The sequence below is a fragment of the Anopheles coluzzii genome, chromosome 2, assembly GCF_943734685.1.
Source record: "Anopheles coluzzii chromosome 2, AcolN3, whole genome shotgun sequence".
Classification (NCBI taxonomy): domain Eukaryota; kingdom Metazoa; phylum Arthropoda; class Insecta; order Diptera; family Culicidae; genus Anopheles; species Anopheles coluzzii.
In genome coordinates this window covers 2169414-2185706 of record NC_064670.1, presented here as the reverse complement: position 1 = coordinate 2185706, position 16293 = coordinate 2169414, and the positions used below count along the sequence as shown (strand labels likewise).

At 48.6% G+C, this 16293-nt stretch overlaps 3 protein-coding genes across 3 annotated transcripts; 1 reads left to right on the top strand and 2 right to left on the bottom strand.

The window, feature by feature from the left end:
• Positions 1–5282: 5282 nt before the first annotated feature.
• On the bottom strand, positions 5283–9866 carry LOC120953146 (cysteine-rich hydrophobic domain-containing protein 2). Its single transcript, XM_040372864.2, has 3 exons — positions 8595–9866; positions 7244–7454; positions 5283–7155 (listed from the first exon to the last, which is right to left on the bottom strand). Exons 1-3 carry the CDS (start codon positions 8714–8716, stop codon positions 6988–6990), a joined length of 501 nt encoding a protein of 166 aa, XP_040228798.1. The 5' UTR covers positions 8717–9866; the 3' UTR covers positions 5283–6987.
• A 3318-nt stretch (positions 9867–13184) lies between these two features.
• On the top strand, positions 13185–14456 carry LOC120949281 (short coiled-coil protein homolog). Its single transcript, XM_040366488.2, has 2 exons — positions 13185–13383; positions 13461–14456. Exons 1-2 carry the CDS (start codon positions 13332–13334, stop codon positions 13802–13804), a joined length of 396 nt encoding a protein of 131 aa, XP_040222422.1. The 5' UTR covers positions 13185–13331; the 3' UTR covers positions 13805–14456.
• Positions 14379–16168, bottom strand: LOC120949278 (probable asparagine--tRNA ligase, mitochondrial). The gene is made up of 2 exons (XM_040366485.2): positions 15910–16168; positions 14379–15807 (listed from the first exon to the last, which is right to left on the bottom strand). Exons 1-2 carry the CDS (start codon positions 16084–16086, stop codon positions 14500–14502), a joined length of 1485 nt encoding a protein of 494 aa, XP_040222419.2. The 5' UTR covers positions 16087–16168; the 3' UTR covers positions 14379–14499.
• Between the last annotated feature and the right edge of the window lie 125 nt (positions 16169–16293).

Below are 16293 nucleotides of genomic sequence, written 5' to 3'. Positions count from 1 at the left end.
AAGAGGGACGAAACAGAGACGTTTATTCTCGGGACAGAGGTTTGGTGTTGTATCAATTTGTGTTCAATTTTCCCCACGCACACTTCAAGATCAATGTCAACCCGAGGGAGGGGGCGATGTTACACATTCCTTCATTTAAAAAAACCCGTGAAGGAAATCTAAAATAAACAAACCTTCATCGATGACGCTCCGTCGATGGGCCATGCGAGCTCAGATGTGTGACATTCGGCAAAACCGATGACGAGCGCACGGTGAAGTGTTTTGCGGGGAGACAGTGGAAAAACACGTGTTTTCCACACGAAAACAAGAAAAGGAGAACGTACAAAACAAACACGTCGACCGTGCAAGATCCCCTTGGCTTCAAAATAGGCCAGCAACGGTAGGAAAAAGGGCAAACAGGAACGCAAAGGCATTAGTCATGCAATCGGAACGTTTTGCTAATTGAATCGGCACTAGAATTGATGGCGAGCCAACGCTCAGACGAACTCTTGGGATTTGCTTCGGCAATGGAGGGTCTCCAAATTTGCGCTGCAAAGGGCATCCACCGAGGCATGAGCACGGAATGATCGTGTGGCATGTTGTACATGGGTTCAATCTTCGTACCGCGCTCGTACACCATTAATGTAATCAGTAAGCATTCGTAAGCATTACTGTTTGACAAATTAAATTGCTTATAATTCTGCCGCCATACCGGCGGAGGCCACAAAACAACGGCTCCTAAGTGATATTACCTACACATGATCGTTATGAACAGTATCCGGTATGTCGCTTGCTATGGCCGGCCGCACACGGCTTGCCTTGGTTGGTTGGTTGGCTGGTGGATTTTTACAATAAATTTTAATAAATCCTTCAGCCCACACGGCTGGTCCACACTCTCTGCAGGCGCGTGTGGTGCCACATTACGCCTCTTGTTACCAAATCAACATTTTCGGCCATAACTGGATAGGATTACATTAATCTCTATTTGCTTTCTGGGGCTTTGGGGCCTGCCCCTGTGCAAAACCTTAGCACAGCCCCGCTCTACCCGGGGGAATGGAATTTTCCTTACCTTGAGAACGCGTTATTTTGTTGCGGTGTTGATGAGGGGATTTCGGTTCTTTTTGCTGTACTTTGCATGAAACTGGACCTTCCTCGTGTATTTTGGGAAACTGAAACGTCCCTAAGCAGTGGCGTGTGCAACTTAATATCTTATCACGTGTTCGATTTTGCTCAAAACATCAATTGGATGAAAGACCTACGGTCCCCAAAACCTCTCTGTGAGCCACAACAACTACATTAGTGTGGACATAAATTACCCCTTTTTTAAACATTGAGGAATTCTGAGGGTTCTGAGTGTTCCGAAACCCCAGTCGGAAAGGGGATGGAGATAATGACGAAGCAAGCAACGATTAAGCGGAGTAATTTTAACCATATTTTCGAAGCTGACAACACCCAACAAATGGAACGGCTCACACGTCGTCATTGACGTACTTTGGAGACGTTAACATAAACAAAGACCTGCACAGCAAGGGGTCGGAAATCAAGTGACGAGACGGAGTGCGCTCATTTCTAAAACTTGCCATCCAATGGCAAGGGACTTTCGGCTTCAAATCTTATCGTGGTTAAAGTGACCGTTTGGCGTTTTATTATGCCCGGCCTCACATTCCACGGTTGTTCCAAGCTGTGCAGGTTCCCACTTCCACTCCATTACGGCGTCGACAAATCTCGTGCGAAAATAAATACACCAGCAATACACTAATAATAAGCTTAAGCACATCCCGAGCCCTAGCTTCCAGCGTTGGTGCTAAACCAACAGTCAACAAGTGCCAGGCAATGGAGAAGAGATAGTCCCAAAACCATGCCTAATTCTTCTAACCTAAGATTATTTGGACAGATAGCGGAAAGTGAGCTGACGTCCATTGTCCACCTCCCCCCAAACAGGAGACACTTTATGTTGCGCCGTGTGTCAGGCCGCATGACAAGATAATCCCCGTGGCGGATGAGACGAGGCGCGTCCTTTGCGTGAGCGCGTTTTAACGTCCACAGCTGGGCACTGCCGGAATCCGGCCGGTGCTCAAATTAATATCACTTAAGATGAAGACGGCGCAGCGTTTAAGCACATCTCGTGACCCACCATCATCAAGACAATGACGAGCTATCCACCCACCCCATTGGCGATGGACCTCTCCACCCTGGGGATAAGAGGATGCAGCTGATAGCATGAGCACAGAAATGCTCTTAATTTATTGAAATCGTTAGCGGTGACGTCCGCGTTAGGCGGAGGTGTTTCTAAACCTTGAACCAAATAGGCCACTGGTACGGCGAGGAGTCGTTCCCAAAAAAGATCGCGCACGCACATTAAACGCACAAATCAGAGCATTAAACTGAGGCCAGATTGTTTCGATTCTGCCGCTTCATCCGCCGATACAGGAAACGGCCGCTCTTACGCACGGTGCAAAAAGTGCATACGTGGGGATGGGGATGGGGGGAAGGCAACCAGTTTGATGCAGCTTGTAACATGCATTTCCTCAAGGTTAGCGAGACCGAAAGCGAGACATGCGCATGAACGAGCCGCCGTTGCGTTACATTGCGAATCCGTTACACCCGCCGTGACTGTGCTGGCACTGACCCACTACTACACAAGCTGGGCACTCGATCGTACCGAGCTGGTGCGAGAGATTATCTCACATTACACCGGGCCCAGAGGGTCGTTGCACTGAACAACTCAGGTTGCTCGCTCATATTTACCTGGATTGCGTACAAAAGAAAAAAACCTTTGGAAGATTTTCGCAAAACTCAAGGAGGATTTGTCACGTGTTCTTTCAACGCAAACACTGAAACAGCTGATTGGCACAGTTCATCGTAGTAGTCATGTTTGATGTTCTATTCTGAGTGTGTGTGTGTGTGTTTGCATACTAACCTTGAAAGGGAAGTCGTCTGCTGCTGCTGCTGCTGCTGCTCCTGTTTCGATGTACACCTGGCGCGGTTTATACTACCATTTCCTCGTCGATCTTCTTTTTCGATCGCTCACCAACAACAAGAGCGGGTGTAGCAATATGACATCACTTCAGAGCTGTTCACTTCCCATTCACTTCCCATGCAAACATAAAACCACAACTGACACCATGGGCCCGCGTGCACGTCGAACGCCTACTCGGATGCCAGAACAGAACTTTATCCCCCTACAGACTTCAGAGGGTATTATTCTACCTGTGCAGGGGTGTGTTATACCGATTGCTCCCAGTACTCTACTTGGGTAATGGCTTAGGTATTCGTCCGTTTGTGTCACGTACTAAATTACCCGGAATTTCCAAGCGAAGGAACGGTTTTGCACGTGGGAATTTCCTGCAATACGTTCTGCACTCATCAAAAGCTCCCCGAGACTGAGGATTTTGCGGGGAATTTGCTTGAATTTACACTGTCACTGACGCACACAAAACAAACGAAAGTGAATGACTACTGCGGAAGTTGGCACACCGACCGACCGACCTGCGATCCTGCTCAGGGTCCACGGATCCTTGCCCTCTAATACTCACACTCACACAAACACACACACACACACAAACACACGCGGAAATAGTGTCGAACGCCGCCGCAAACGTTTGTCAGAGGCCCAGACGGCAAGGATAATTGCAAAGCTGCCAGGAGAAGCGTAGCCGCAACACTGAACCGCCTGCGGGTTGCGAATGTGTGCGCGTGCGCAACAAAACCCGCTCACAAAACCCCTTCCTTCCCCACACACACACACACACACACGAATGGTGGTGCGAATGTGTGCAGGAATTGCGTACACGCGTTCCGGCTGCGATCGCGAACGCGCGAGAGTTTCGGTCAGCACAAGCGCGCGGCACCACAGAGCGAGTAGAACGTTTGCGCGAGTGCGCGCGCGGAACAGACACGACGGGCGTAATGGCAATAGCGCGCGCAATCGTTCGCGTCGGACGGTTTACTGACTGATTCCTGCCAACCGCAACGCAAGAAGACAGACGACAACAAAACGGCCAGCCGCCGTCGCCCGAACACTTCCGCCCGAGCCCCACCGCGTGGTACCGCGTGCTTTAATAGTCGGCGTCGTCCGTCACCGACCGTGGCTTTGTACGACCACCACACACACACACAGACACACATAAACTCACCGAGCAAAGATTGAGAGGGTTGCAATCATTTTTTTTGTGTTACTCACACATGTGGGACCCGTATGCTGTGCGAAACACAGCGCGAGATGTAACCCGCGCGCACACACGCGCTACTTGACTGTGGTAGACCCCCGGCGCGAAAGCATAGAACTAACTGCTGCTGCTGCTGCTGCTCCTCCACCCCATCATTTTCTTTCTGCATAAATAGGCAAGGTTAATTAGTTTTTAATGCAAGCAAACATTACGTGGCAGCCACGTGGTGTCGCATGGCATTAAAATGGTAACATGCTGATTGCAAATCCTTTTGATACAAAAGATGCCGTGAACATTCCAATATCTCATCAGCACCTTTTTTAATAACGATCAGCTGTCGAAGGAAGAAACCCTACTGCAAGGACCAAAACACACACACGCACACACGCACGCATACATCCACAAGCATACGTCCAAACGCACTACACTCGCTCTCGGTTGCCTTGGTAGCGGCTATCGCATTTCACACAAACACGTGCTCCGTGCGTCCGTGCAAAACCCACTGCAAACTGTTCCACTTGCGTAAAAGACAACCACCGCTGCTGACTGCAACGTTAACAGACGCTGATGCTACTACCGAAAGAAAAGGTGATTTGCCGATGACGCATCAGGTCATCATCACCAGCTGCTGCTGCCAAAGGGGAACGACGGCGTCAAGGTGCGCAATGTTGTCTGCACTGTCGTCTAGAGCGAATGTCGCCAGCCCGAGAAACCCAACGCCATGTGCACACAGCGCGTTGTGGAGTGGAGAAAGTGGTGCGATGACAGAACGCCCTATCGCGCGACCCTTTCCTTTTCCATCCTGTATCCGGGGTCCAATTGGGGTTCCTGGTGCAACACACACACACGAAACAAGCTTAAAAGAAAGGGGGTTAGAAACAGGGCGCTTCACTGCACCGCATTCAATCAAATAATAGCGTAGCAAAACAAAAGGGTCACACCGTACTATGGCGTGACGAGCGTCCACCCCACGAAAAGTATGTAAAATGGTGCACCTTGCGCTAGAATTTCGCCCGTTTGCACTTCCTTTGGAGCGTTGTTCCCTACTTTCCATACACACGCACACACACAATCGCTCTTGTTCCCATTTTAATCGACCGTTCGGACCCGTACCTACAAAACGCAAATGGCAAGTTTTCATTTTTGAAACATTTTATTCCGCACGGTTTCGGTGTTTTGTAACTGCATTGTACTGCTTGTCTCAGCCTTTCATCCCCACCCTGTGTGTTTGCTACAGTTTCTCGATGAAATAACAATCGGTCCCAGCGCGCATGAAAGGGGAATACAATAGACTTTCCTCTAGCCACGCTGGGTTGTTCGTAACTCTATGCTGTATAAAAAGGCTAACACTACTTGTTGGGTTGTTTTCAGCACACCCACCCACCCCCCACACGGATTCACCTGTCTGCATGTAGCTTCTTCTGCTACGCACCTGCCTACACGCGCACGAAATTTGTCCTGTTTTTTTTTTTGTGCCCATCGCGTTCGGTCGTCTGCGCTGCGTTTCCGAGCAGCAACGTCGAGCTGCGAACTGCGCGAGCTCCATATATGTTCCGTGTTTTGTTTTTAGCTGTGCGTCTCAAAAGCAATTCATTCTAATCTGTACATCCTTCACCATCCTGCCGTTGGAAGGGAAAATAGCAAAGCAAACGCTTTCTTTTAGGCACAACGCATCAAAACCAATCATCTCTTCTCTTTACCAAACGTTAGCAAAAAAGTATAAAGCAACAGAAGAAGAGGGTAACGAAGCAGTGAAATAGACAACGTTACATTCAGTGTGGGGTCTCCGGGGTGCATACTTTTGGGGCTACACTACCCTATTATTCCGTCCTACTTGCTGCGGATGGCACATGCGACCGACGGAAGATGGTGCCTAACGGACCTGGTTTGAATAATGTCATACACTAAACGAAATCTACACTCTCCCTACACTTGCGCTGTCCGTCTGTATTGTTTAGTTTGCTTTAACGCTCCCCAAGCACTCCGTGTTTTGCTAATACTTCATCTGCTTCTGGGATTTTTGATCTCGTAGTTTCTTGTTTGTTTGTGTTCCCCCAATTCTCGCAAGCGCACACATGACATGATAAACAGTTTCCGAATTCGTCGCTAATCGTACGGCGGCTGCTTACAAACCCTCTCTATTCACAAACTCACTATACACTATACAAACGCTAAACGTTCTTACGATTATTAATTATATTAGTATTGCGACCTGTGCTGGCTGCATGTTTAGTTTTGTTACACGCTGTCGCCTGGCCTGGCGCCTCTGATCTGGCGACCAACCTGATGTGCCGTTTTGATGGGTTGCTTGCTGATTTTGCTTGTCTTGTAATGTAATGGTTATTTTAACACAATAAAATAGAACCAGCTAATTAGAAGGTCTGTTTACATGTTGCGCCCGGTTACGTTACAGTGTCCTGGGCACACTCGGCTTTGTTTGCAATCGGCCAAAACAGAAACAGATACTAACGCTTGCCCACAAGTGGATATGGTTGACTATCGGAGTTAGTCTCGAAATCTGCTTCACTCGCCTGAAGCGCTGAACGTCCGTACCGCGGGACCGATGGGATGGAGGATGTGTTTATGATTATGTAAAATATGATACTTTTCTCCTATTATTAAACCATATGCTACGAATAGTTAGATCAACGATACAGCCAGAGCAGCAAGCGAGCCGTTCGCGGCGATACACTATCACCAGCGCACACTAACCCGCACCGACTCTTCCGACTGGTAGCTTTTGTTTTTTGTTCCTTGCATCACACACACCGTCGTGGATCTCCCCCCCAGAGGGCTAGAGAAATTGAACGCGAAAGCAAAGCCGTATTTTGGGGCCCGCCTAGTCCGGCCGATAGATTGGCGTTTTCGGTATGAATTCTATTAGCAGCACGTACTCCATCATCGAGTTGGAGTCGCACTGCTGTTTGCTGAGGCGCCAGTGCAATCCGAGCTTGTGGTAAAGGTGACTGTTTTCCCACTCGAGCAGTTTGTTTAGCGTATGCTGCGTCTACGAAGGATGAAAATGACATGGTTAGCAGCCGGTTCAATTTGGATTTGGACGTCAACGGGAGATGCCGTCCCGATCGGATGCTTACCCTCTTACTTAAACATATCACAGGCCATAGAGAACATCCTAAGGTGCAGCAGCAGCAAACGCAACCACAGAACAGCCACTTTACGTTGACGGGGAGCGTCTTTTTCAGCACCGCGTTGATCCGCAGCACGGTCGCTTTGAACTCTTCCGGGGCAACGCGCGAAACCAGACCGGCTGGAAACTGCACGTTGAATCGATTGCTTAAGCCAAACCTGAAAAAAAAACAAACGAACCAAGAGGTTGTTATTTCGATGCTGAATCATTCAAAAGCTGCCCTTCGCAAGGGGACACATGGGGAATGGGGGGTACTTATTGATAAATTTGTTTCATTCATTCCGAGCCGTCCGTGGCAGAATCAATGTTTTCTCTCTTGGCCGAAAGGGGACGATTAGCAAGAAAAGCATCGTTTATTTACGTACGCTAGCCGTTGTTTAGATTGGATCTTCATCGCCTTGTACTTCGGTGGTCAGTGGATGAGGCCGGGAGCGGGCAACGTACGGCAGGGGATGCCCTCGGAAAAGTCTAAATTCATCGCGCGCGCGGTAGCCGATACAAACCCGTCCGAGCAATCGCACAACAACAAAAAAACAAACGATGGCCGATATTTGCCTTAGCGCAATTACAGCGCAATGCGATCCCCGCCCCGTTTGTGCATCCGTGAAATATCAACGAAAGCGGGGCCACGTACGATGGGCAATTTCAGCGCGTGGGCGGGTTGAGAAAAGGGAGTGAAAGTAGCGCAAAGAACAGCGCTTCTTTAAAATGCGATCTCAGCAGACCCTGAGCGGAAAAAAACGGACGGTGGCGAAAATCAATCGAAACGCCAGCAGGCGCTCCGCGGCACCTGTGCTCTTGTGTTTGTTTTTGTCGCTCGCGGTCCGGTTGCTTCCGTTGCCCGTTCGGTGCCACGCTCCGGCACGCTCTCCATAAATTCAGCTGCGATTTAACTTTCGCCTTTCATCACCAGACTGGCATGGCCATGTTTGGCGTAGTGTGGCGGGCACTCGTCATGCGTATCTTTTTTTTGTTTGCGCTTTTCTCTCTTTCTCTGCCGCTCAGCTGGTGGCAGCCAGCAACAGACGACGACGACGACGACGCTCCGTGTATTGTGTAACTTGGCACACAACAACAACAACAACAACAAAATGAAATCGAAACGCAAACCCAACGGAGCGACCCGAATTGAGCGGCAGAGAAAACGCACCGAAATACGGATCGATTGTGTAAGCACCGAACCGATGACGGCCACATGCACAAAGCTGGCTGTGAGATATGTATATCGACGGTAGAAGCCGTTCTAGCAGGCGCTGTGTGCTGGATTCTCGAATCCAGTTCCTCCCTACCGTACTTACACTGTCATATTGCCAGCCCCGCGGATTACAATCGGATCCGGAACCATCTGCACGTGCGCCTCCTCCAGGTTTTCCTCGGACAGCTCCTGCTCCTCGTAGATTGCGTCAAAATCGGCCATCATGATGGTGTGCTGGCTGGCTAGATCTCTGCAAAGGGCGCCTTTGGTGCTGCACCGTGTCTCTCGTGTGGTGCAATCGTAGCGTAGCAGGCACTGGGGATGTTTAAGCCGTGCCGAGCTCACACACACACACACACACTGGCTCGCTCTTGCTCTGTAAGATCCGCACCTTTGTGTCGGTTCGTTCTTGACCGAGAATTGCGTGCTGTATCTCTGTCGGACACAAACCTCACGCACTCTCACGCACCCCGTCCTTCGGCTGCCCTCAACTCTTTGCAGCGTAAACAAAAGCGGCGTATGCAAACAAAGAGATTCCGCACCCACCGTCACAGCGTGCCATGCCTTCCGACACCGTCAATGTCCGCAGCGTTCGGGGCTGCCCTCATCAAAACCAGCGCCCGATTCCCGTATCGAACCGTCGTCCCCGTCCCCGGGGAACGGGAATGACCGCGCAGCACACTCACGCCTGCCTACACACACTGTGCACTGGACTTTGGAGCAAAACGCCTACCAGCAGTGCCAGCAAACAGCGCACATCATCATCTTCCCCGCGGAGAACGTGTGCGCCCGCCGATGCACCACGACTGCATCGAGTTTGCATACGATTAACACGCACTAACACGCAACGCACACTAGAAAGGCATTTTCCCTAGCCGAAGCACCCTCGTCCCTCCAAGGGAACCGTGTCTGTGTGTCCTCTAGTGGGGAAGCAGGGCACAGATTTCTCTTCGGCCCGGACTGGTAATAATACGTAATAGGCACGGCTGCCCTACAGGCCTTTTCAAAGAGTTTCGCCCTTCTCTCTGCCCTTCTCTCGCGCACCACGATCGACAATTAGCAATCGAACGGAAGGGAACGAGAAAAAAAGCACACGCACACACACACTCGCGCGCGCAACTGTCTTCTGGCTGTCGGACGGCTGGCTGGCTGCTCGTTTCCAAGATCCTTCCTCCTATCTGCGATGCACTTTTAACTCGCTGCGAACGGATTCACACTGCAGACGGAGCGAGTTCTTCGCACGATAGCACCACTGGCCTTGATCCACTGGCTGGCTCGCGGCGATGTTGCATTGGCTCGCGCGAAGAAACGAAAACACACACAGCAGATTATGTGCAGTGCAGTTATGGGGGTTCCCTTTGTTTTGCCCCCGTTGACAACAATCTGCTCCTTCGGCCAGAGTGACCAGAAATACCGATTTATCTGTATTCCTACCGATTTTTTATATGCCTACCGATGCACAAATGACCGCCCTAAAACTACCGATTTTCCATTTATCCTACCGAAAATCACAGATATTTGATTTTTCAGTCGTTTCAGCTTAATCTGTGGCGCTTGGGTTGCTGTTTCAAGGATTGCTAACCTCATTTGTTACTTATCGCGCTGATGCACGTTTGTTTGCCTGGCACTTTTTATTTTTCTCCGTTAAAATGTTATGTTCATAATACAGTAGAACGTCGATTATCCGGGGACGGATTAACCGGCGGGCGGCTTAACCGTGCGCATAAATCTGACAGCTGTTCATACGTACGGCGAAAGTTTGCAGCGATAATCAATTGGGTGACCAGTTTCTTGTGCAGCTCGGTAGTATCTAGGGGTATTTTCGAAATCCATTTTTGTTCATGAAAATTTGTTAAACTTACAGTTATTGATTAAAATAATATTCTACTAATGATTAATAGATTGATTCTAGGTGAATTAATAATAAAACTAGTGAATTTCATATGTTTTTATGCGTTCGACATTTCTTGGACCATTATCCGTGCAAATCGATTTACCGGAAACCGTCCGGTCCCGAGCTGCACGGATAATCGACGCTCTACTGTAAGTAGAAAATGTCAGTTGCGTGGATTCCGAGAATTTTTCGTCAAAGAAAATCATTTAAATTTGAATTTGAATCTCGCTGTCCGCGGTTTAAGCTCACCTGACAGAAAAAGAGAATTAAATTTTCAGTCGAGGGGTAGATACAAACACACGGTGGGGTTCCGGCCCAAGATCGGATCCGAAGTCCGTTGTTTTGGGCTGAAAATTAAAAATGGCGGATGGAGCGCCTTCACGGAGAGAATGCGCTCTATTGCATGCCTTTAAAATGCACGAGGTAGAGCGCCAGTGAGTGCCACTGAAAAGAACGCTTGCTCGCGCTGTTTCATTGTATTTTCCTCAGAAATTGAAGAAAATGAAGAAGAAATTGATCGTTAAAATAATTGATTAAATTTAAATGGTTGCGTTCTCAACAGTGCTCCTGCCGAAATCTGCCAATATAATCTGGCCACACTGGTCCGCAGGTCAGGCGAGCTTTTTGGCGGCCACCGTCGCAAAACCGTCGCAAAACGTCAAAACCGGCGTCGCATGTACTGCAAACCGACGTCGCCAGCGAGCGAAACTCGCAACGATTTCGAGGCGATGGCGACGGTCGTTTTTGACGTTTTGCGACGGTCTTTGACCTTTCGAGCGAGCTTTTGCCCTGCGGGCCGGTGTGGCCAGATTATATTGGCAGATTTCGGCAGCAGCATTATTGAGAACGCAACCATTTAACCTTCGTTTCTAAGACCAAAAATATATATATATATATATATACATCAGTATTTCTGGTCACTTTGCCAACAGGGCAAGGCGAGCTTTTTGGCGGCCACCGTCGCAAAACCGTCGCAAAACGTCAAAACCGGCGTCGCATGTACTGCAAACCGACGTCGCCGGCGAGCGAAACTCGCAACGATTTCGAGGCGCTGGCGACGGTCGTTTTTGACGTTTTGCGACGGTTATTGACCTTTCGAGCGAGCTTTTGCCCTGCGAGCCAGTGTGGCCAGATTATATTGGCGAGCGAGCTTTTGCCCTGCGAGCCAGTGTGGCCAGATTATATATATTATATATATATATATATATATATATATATATATATATATATATATATATATATATATATATATATATATATTTATATATATATATATATATATATATATATATATATATATATATATATATATATATATATATATATATATATATATATATATATATATATATATATATATATATATATATATATTTATATATATATATTGTAAAATCGATTAAATTGTAGTCACTTCGATTTTGCGTCCTGATTCGTTCGCTTTTTATTCTGTTCTAATGGCAGCTGTCAAAAATAACCTAATGCTAATATACACGTACCGTGACATCAAGTAGCGTTTACACGTATATACATTTTCCAAACTTTTACAACTCGGCCTATCCTGACAAATAAATTGTCCTCTATTCGTTAAACATTCTCATCATGTAGTGTCGCATCACATAATTCTGGGGCAAGATCAGCATCTGGCGCAATCCAATGTCTAAGCTTATCAGACTCAAGTATACCATCATATGGGATTTGAGTATGTTGGAAACCATTTTGTTGCGAGCTAGGGTACGCTTCCTTATAGAGAGCACGGATCTGCATCAGTGTTGCCGTACATGGCACGGTTATTTCGGCCGACTGGAGTGCGCACAGCATCTCATCCTTAGTCACTCTCTGGTCATCTACGGACATTTTGGGCTCACTATCCCACTTCTGAGATGTAAAATCGATTAAATTGTAGTCACTTCGATTTTGCGTCCTGATTCGTTCGCTTTTTATTCTGTTCTAATGGCAGCTGTCAAAAATAACCTAATGCTAATATACACGTACCGTGACATCAAGTAGCGTTTACACGTATATACATTTTCCAAACTTTTACAATATATATCTAGGATTTCATTTTTTTAATCATTGAACTATAAAACTCAGCCAAAGAATCATATCAATCTAAATAATCCAGCGAAAATCAAATGAAGGCACGTACGATGAAGTTGTATCAAATGAAGCAGTGCTACGGCCCTAAGCGGTCGGGTAGAGCCACGAGAAAAAGAACTTGCCACCACTGAGAAAAATAATGTGCATCTTAGTTCTTCTTTGGCTTAGAATTCCCAGTACAATTTTCACATCGACACTTCAGAAAGACCTTCATTTGTGTAGCCGCTGAACCAAATCTAATCCATATCTTAGATAAAGGATGCATATTCTCGTGAGATGGAACTTTCATTTTGCGCATTAGCCCCCCCACCCCCCCCCCCCACCCCATCCCACTTAACACTTCTTTCGCTTTTAATTTTTTTTAACTCAGTTAAGTTTTGAGTTTTAACCTACCGAAAACTACCGATAAAATTTTGATGCGCCTACCGAAAACCGCCAAAATAATCTGGCCACACTGCCTGTCAGTGCCCGTCCTACGCAAGCGAAAAGGGGAACTTGGGAAAGATTCGTTTCGTGCGGGAGTAATATATGTGTGTTGATTGTCTCGTAAGCGTTCAAATTAATTATATTATTATAAAAGCTTGAAAAAACAACCACACCACATAAAAGTTTGTAAAATGTTTAATTTCCCTTTTTTGTTCAAAAAGCAATTCCACGAAAGCTGTCAAATCCGCCGTACGGTCGATAGCTGTCAGTGGAACATTATCATCCAACCTGCGCTACGTCCACTTTTCCACTAGCTTCGTTTTGTTTTGGTATTAGAAAGGATCGAAGAAAATTCTTTCCCGTCCGTGGTTCTCCAGTTTTCCAGCGTTTCGAAGCAATTTTTCCACCATTGATCTTGCCATGTCACTCAAATCGCAGGACGACATTCCGCTGGCGGATGACGATTTAGAAGGTAATGGACCAGAAACCATCCATCCCCAACACCAAGGCAAATCATTTGTTTTCTCCCATTTCCTTCCCGATGCGCAGTCATCATCAACGATGACGAAAGCTCCAAGTACATGTGCAATGGGCGATCGCTCGACTCGATTGCCAGCTCGTACACGAACGGCAACTCCAGCCCGCAGCAGTTCCTGGAAAACGAAAGCCCCGACGCGGACGAGCAGGAGGAGAAGGCCCGTCTCATCGCCCAGGTGCTCGAGCTGCAGAACACGCTGGACGACCTGTCCCAGCGGGTGGACAGCGTGAAGGAGGAGAATCTCAAGCTGCGCTCCGAGAACCAGGTGCTCGGCCAGTACATCGAGAATCTGATGTCCGCCTCGTCGGTGTTCCAGTCGACCACGCCGAACAATGTGCAGAACAAGAAGAAGTAATCGGGCTTGGCGGGGTAGCGCTCCGTTCCCCTCCCAACAAGAAAGCTTCGCTGCTGTGACAAACGCGATCCACTTTGAAGCCAAAGATATTCCACGAGTGCTGCTGTTGCTGTAATCATGTTTGTAGAATGCCAAGACACGCCAACGCCGTACCCAGAGCTGTGGGTCGCTGCACGGGGGATCCGAATCCGGCACCGGCTAGAGCAAGGGACTTTGAATTAATATTTACGCTTTAACCTCCGTTCGAGGGGCTCTTTGGGGGCCATCGACCACATGACCACGCCTTTGCCTAGAACAAACCGTGTACCGGGTGTAGCATTCGACTGTTGTTAGTGTGTTGACTGATGAGCGCCCATTACATTAGGCCTTTTACGTGTTTTCTTTTGCATCGTTTATTTACCGACACGCCGGTAAAGTCGCGCAGTGCATTCCGAAGAGGGTGGTAACCTTAAGCTTAAGTTTTGTTTTTTTAGTAATTCACCCTGGTATTATCCCACTGCGCTCCTCCTCCACTCCCCATGTAACATTAAGAGTGGCAGAAGTTATTTGAACGCTTACAAAATAACACGTCACGATCAATTGGAATACTCCTCTCCACCTGGAACTATATTTATTTCGTACATCAAATAAATTGTAAACTCACAACGCACAACGCCGGGGAGCCTTCCGAGACTAGACTACCACTTGCCACTCCACTACATCACACAGTTGTGCGCCCACCGGGGAAACGGTATCACATCCTTCACGTTGTGAACGTTCAGTAGCCACGCCAGGTATCGCTCGAATCCCATCCCGAAGCCGGCCGTCGTGACGCTTCCGAATTGGCGCAACTCCAAGTACCACTGCAGGACGTCCGCGTTCGGCAGCTTGCGCCGCAAACGATCGTAACTATCCTCACGCACACTGCCGCCCACCAGTTCGCCGACGTGCGGGACGAGCAGATCGAGCGCGTCGACCAGGGAAGGATTTTGCGCATTTTCTCGCATATAGAACGACTTGATTTCCTTCGGCCAGAGACACACAAACACCGGACTCTGGCAGTGCTCGACGAGGAACAGTTCCTGCTCCTTATTAATGCCCTCCTCCCGCCGTACGGGAGACTTCAGTTTCGCCTCGTTCGCCTGCAGTATGTGCATCGCTTCGTCGTACGTTAGCCGCGGGAATGGTTTATCGATCCATCGGAAGCAGTCCTCGAGCTGGCCACCACCGTCCTGGCTGTTCGATTTTCTCACCACGCTTAGGTCTGCCGCACTCCGGCCAATTACACTCTTGGTGACGCTTTTCAACATATCTTCCACCCGGTGCGTTAGTTCGTCCAGCGTGCCCATGAACGCTTCCTCCAGCTCAAGCATGTAGAACTCGGACAGGTGAATGTTGGACTTGCAGTTCTCCGCCCGGAACGTTGGCCCGAACGTGTACACCTTGTCCAAGCCGTGCGCCATCGCTTCCAGGTGCAGCTGGCCGGAAACCGTCAGGAAGGTGGCTCTATCGAAGTAGGCGTTTTCGAGGGGAACGTTTTCCTTCGCCATGCCTTTGAGCAGCTGTTCGTTCAGCGGCTTCACCAGGAACGCTTCGCCGGCACCTTCGCAGTCATTTGACGTTAGCACGGGCGTGTGAATCTGGACAAAGCCCCCCCGCTGCAGGTACTCGTTGAACGCGCGCGTTGCCTCGTGCCGCACCCGGAACGTCGATGCCATGGAGTTTACGCGGGAGCGCAAATGGAGATGATTGCGGATGTACTCGGGCGGGTACGATTTTTTCGGGTAGAATGGGTAGCCCTCGGTTAGGGGACATTTGCCCACCTCGGTCAGGGTGTCCACGTGCAGCTCAAGCTGGTTCTTTGGCGAGGCTACGAGGACTCCGCACGCATTGACCGAACAGCCGTACGCGGTGTCGATGGCTTTCTCCTTGTTGATCACGAGCTGGAAGTTTTGCGGACCCGAACCGTCGTTTATGTCCACGAAAAGATTGCCCTTCATGTTCCGGATCGATTTGACCCATCCCTAAAAGCAGAAGAAACAGTCTTAGCGCGCCGGCTCTTGTTGCACAACCTCCCCGATGCGGTTGGTTGTTGGTCCATTCGGTCGATTTTCTCTTCCCCGTACTTTAACGTTCACTTTATTGCCCGGTTTGCAGTTGTCCGTTGAAAGATCCTTTATTCGGTAATAGTGGTAACTGCGGGACGAGAATCGCAGGATTGCACGGCAACACAGCAAAGCCATCGGTGGTGTAGACTGTGTACTAACTTTTATTTGTTCTTTGCTGTTTTGAATCAAAATCATGTGTTTTCTCGGAAAACGTCAAGCCGGCGCAGAAAGGCTGATAAACGTCAAAGCAAGTCTTCGGCGAAAATAAATCGTTTGCAAAAACTGGTACGCACTGTTCCTGGGCCGGAACTATTTTCCACCCCTACATTCAAAATGTGATTTTCAAAAAAATCAACGAAACATACCGCTGGATAGAGGAGAAGCAGCACCATTGACCATGAG

What these genes read in the sequence shown, in the direction of transcription:
- LOC120949281 (XM_040366488.2), top strand. Translation starts at nt 13,332, where the DNA reads ATGTCACTCAAATCGCAGGACGACATTCCGCTGGCGGATGACGATTTA. An exon ending in GGCGGATGACGATTTAGAAG is followed by an intron (nt 13,384 to 13,460) that starts GTAATGGACCAG and finishes CCCGATGCGCAG; the next exon opens with TCATCATCAACGATGACGAA.
- LOC120953146 (XM_040372864.2), bottom strand. Translation starts at nt 8,716, where the DNA reads ATGATGGCCGATTTTGACGCAATCTACGAGGAGCAGGAGCTGTCCGAG. An exon ending in GGGGCTGGCAATATGACAGT is followed by an intron (nt 7,455 to 8,594) that starts GTAAGTACGGTA and finishes TTTTTTTTTCAG; the next exon opens with GTTTGGCTTAAGCAATCGAT. An exon ending in TGATATGTTTAAGTAAGAGG is followed by an intron (nt 7,156 to 7,243) that starts GTAAGCATCCGA and finishes CATCCTTCGTAG; the next exon opens with ACGCAGCATACGCTAAACAA.
- LOC120949278 (XM_040366485.2), bottom strand. Translation starts at nt 16,086, where the DNA reads ATGATTTTGATTCAAAACAGCAAAGAACAAATAAAAGTTAGTACACAG. An exon ending in GCAATAAAGTGAACGTTAAA is followed by an intron (nt 15,808 to 15,909) that starts GTACGGGGAAGA and finishes TTCTGCTTTTAG; the next exon opens with GGATGGGTCAAATCGATCCG.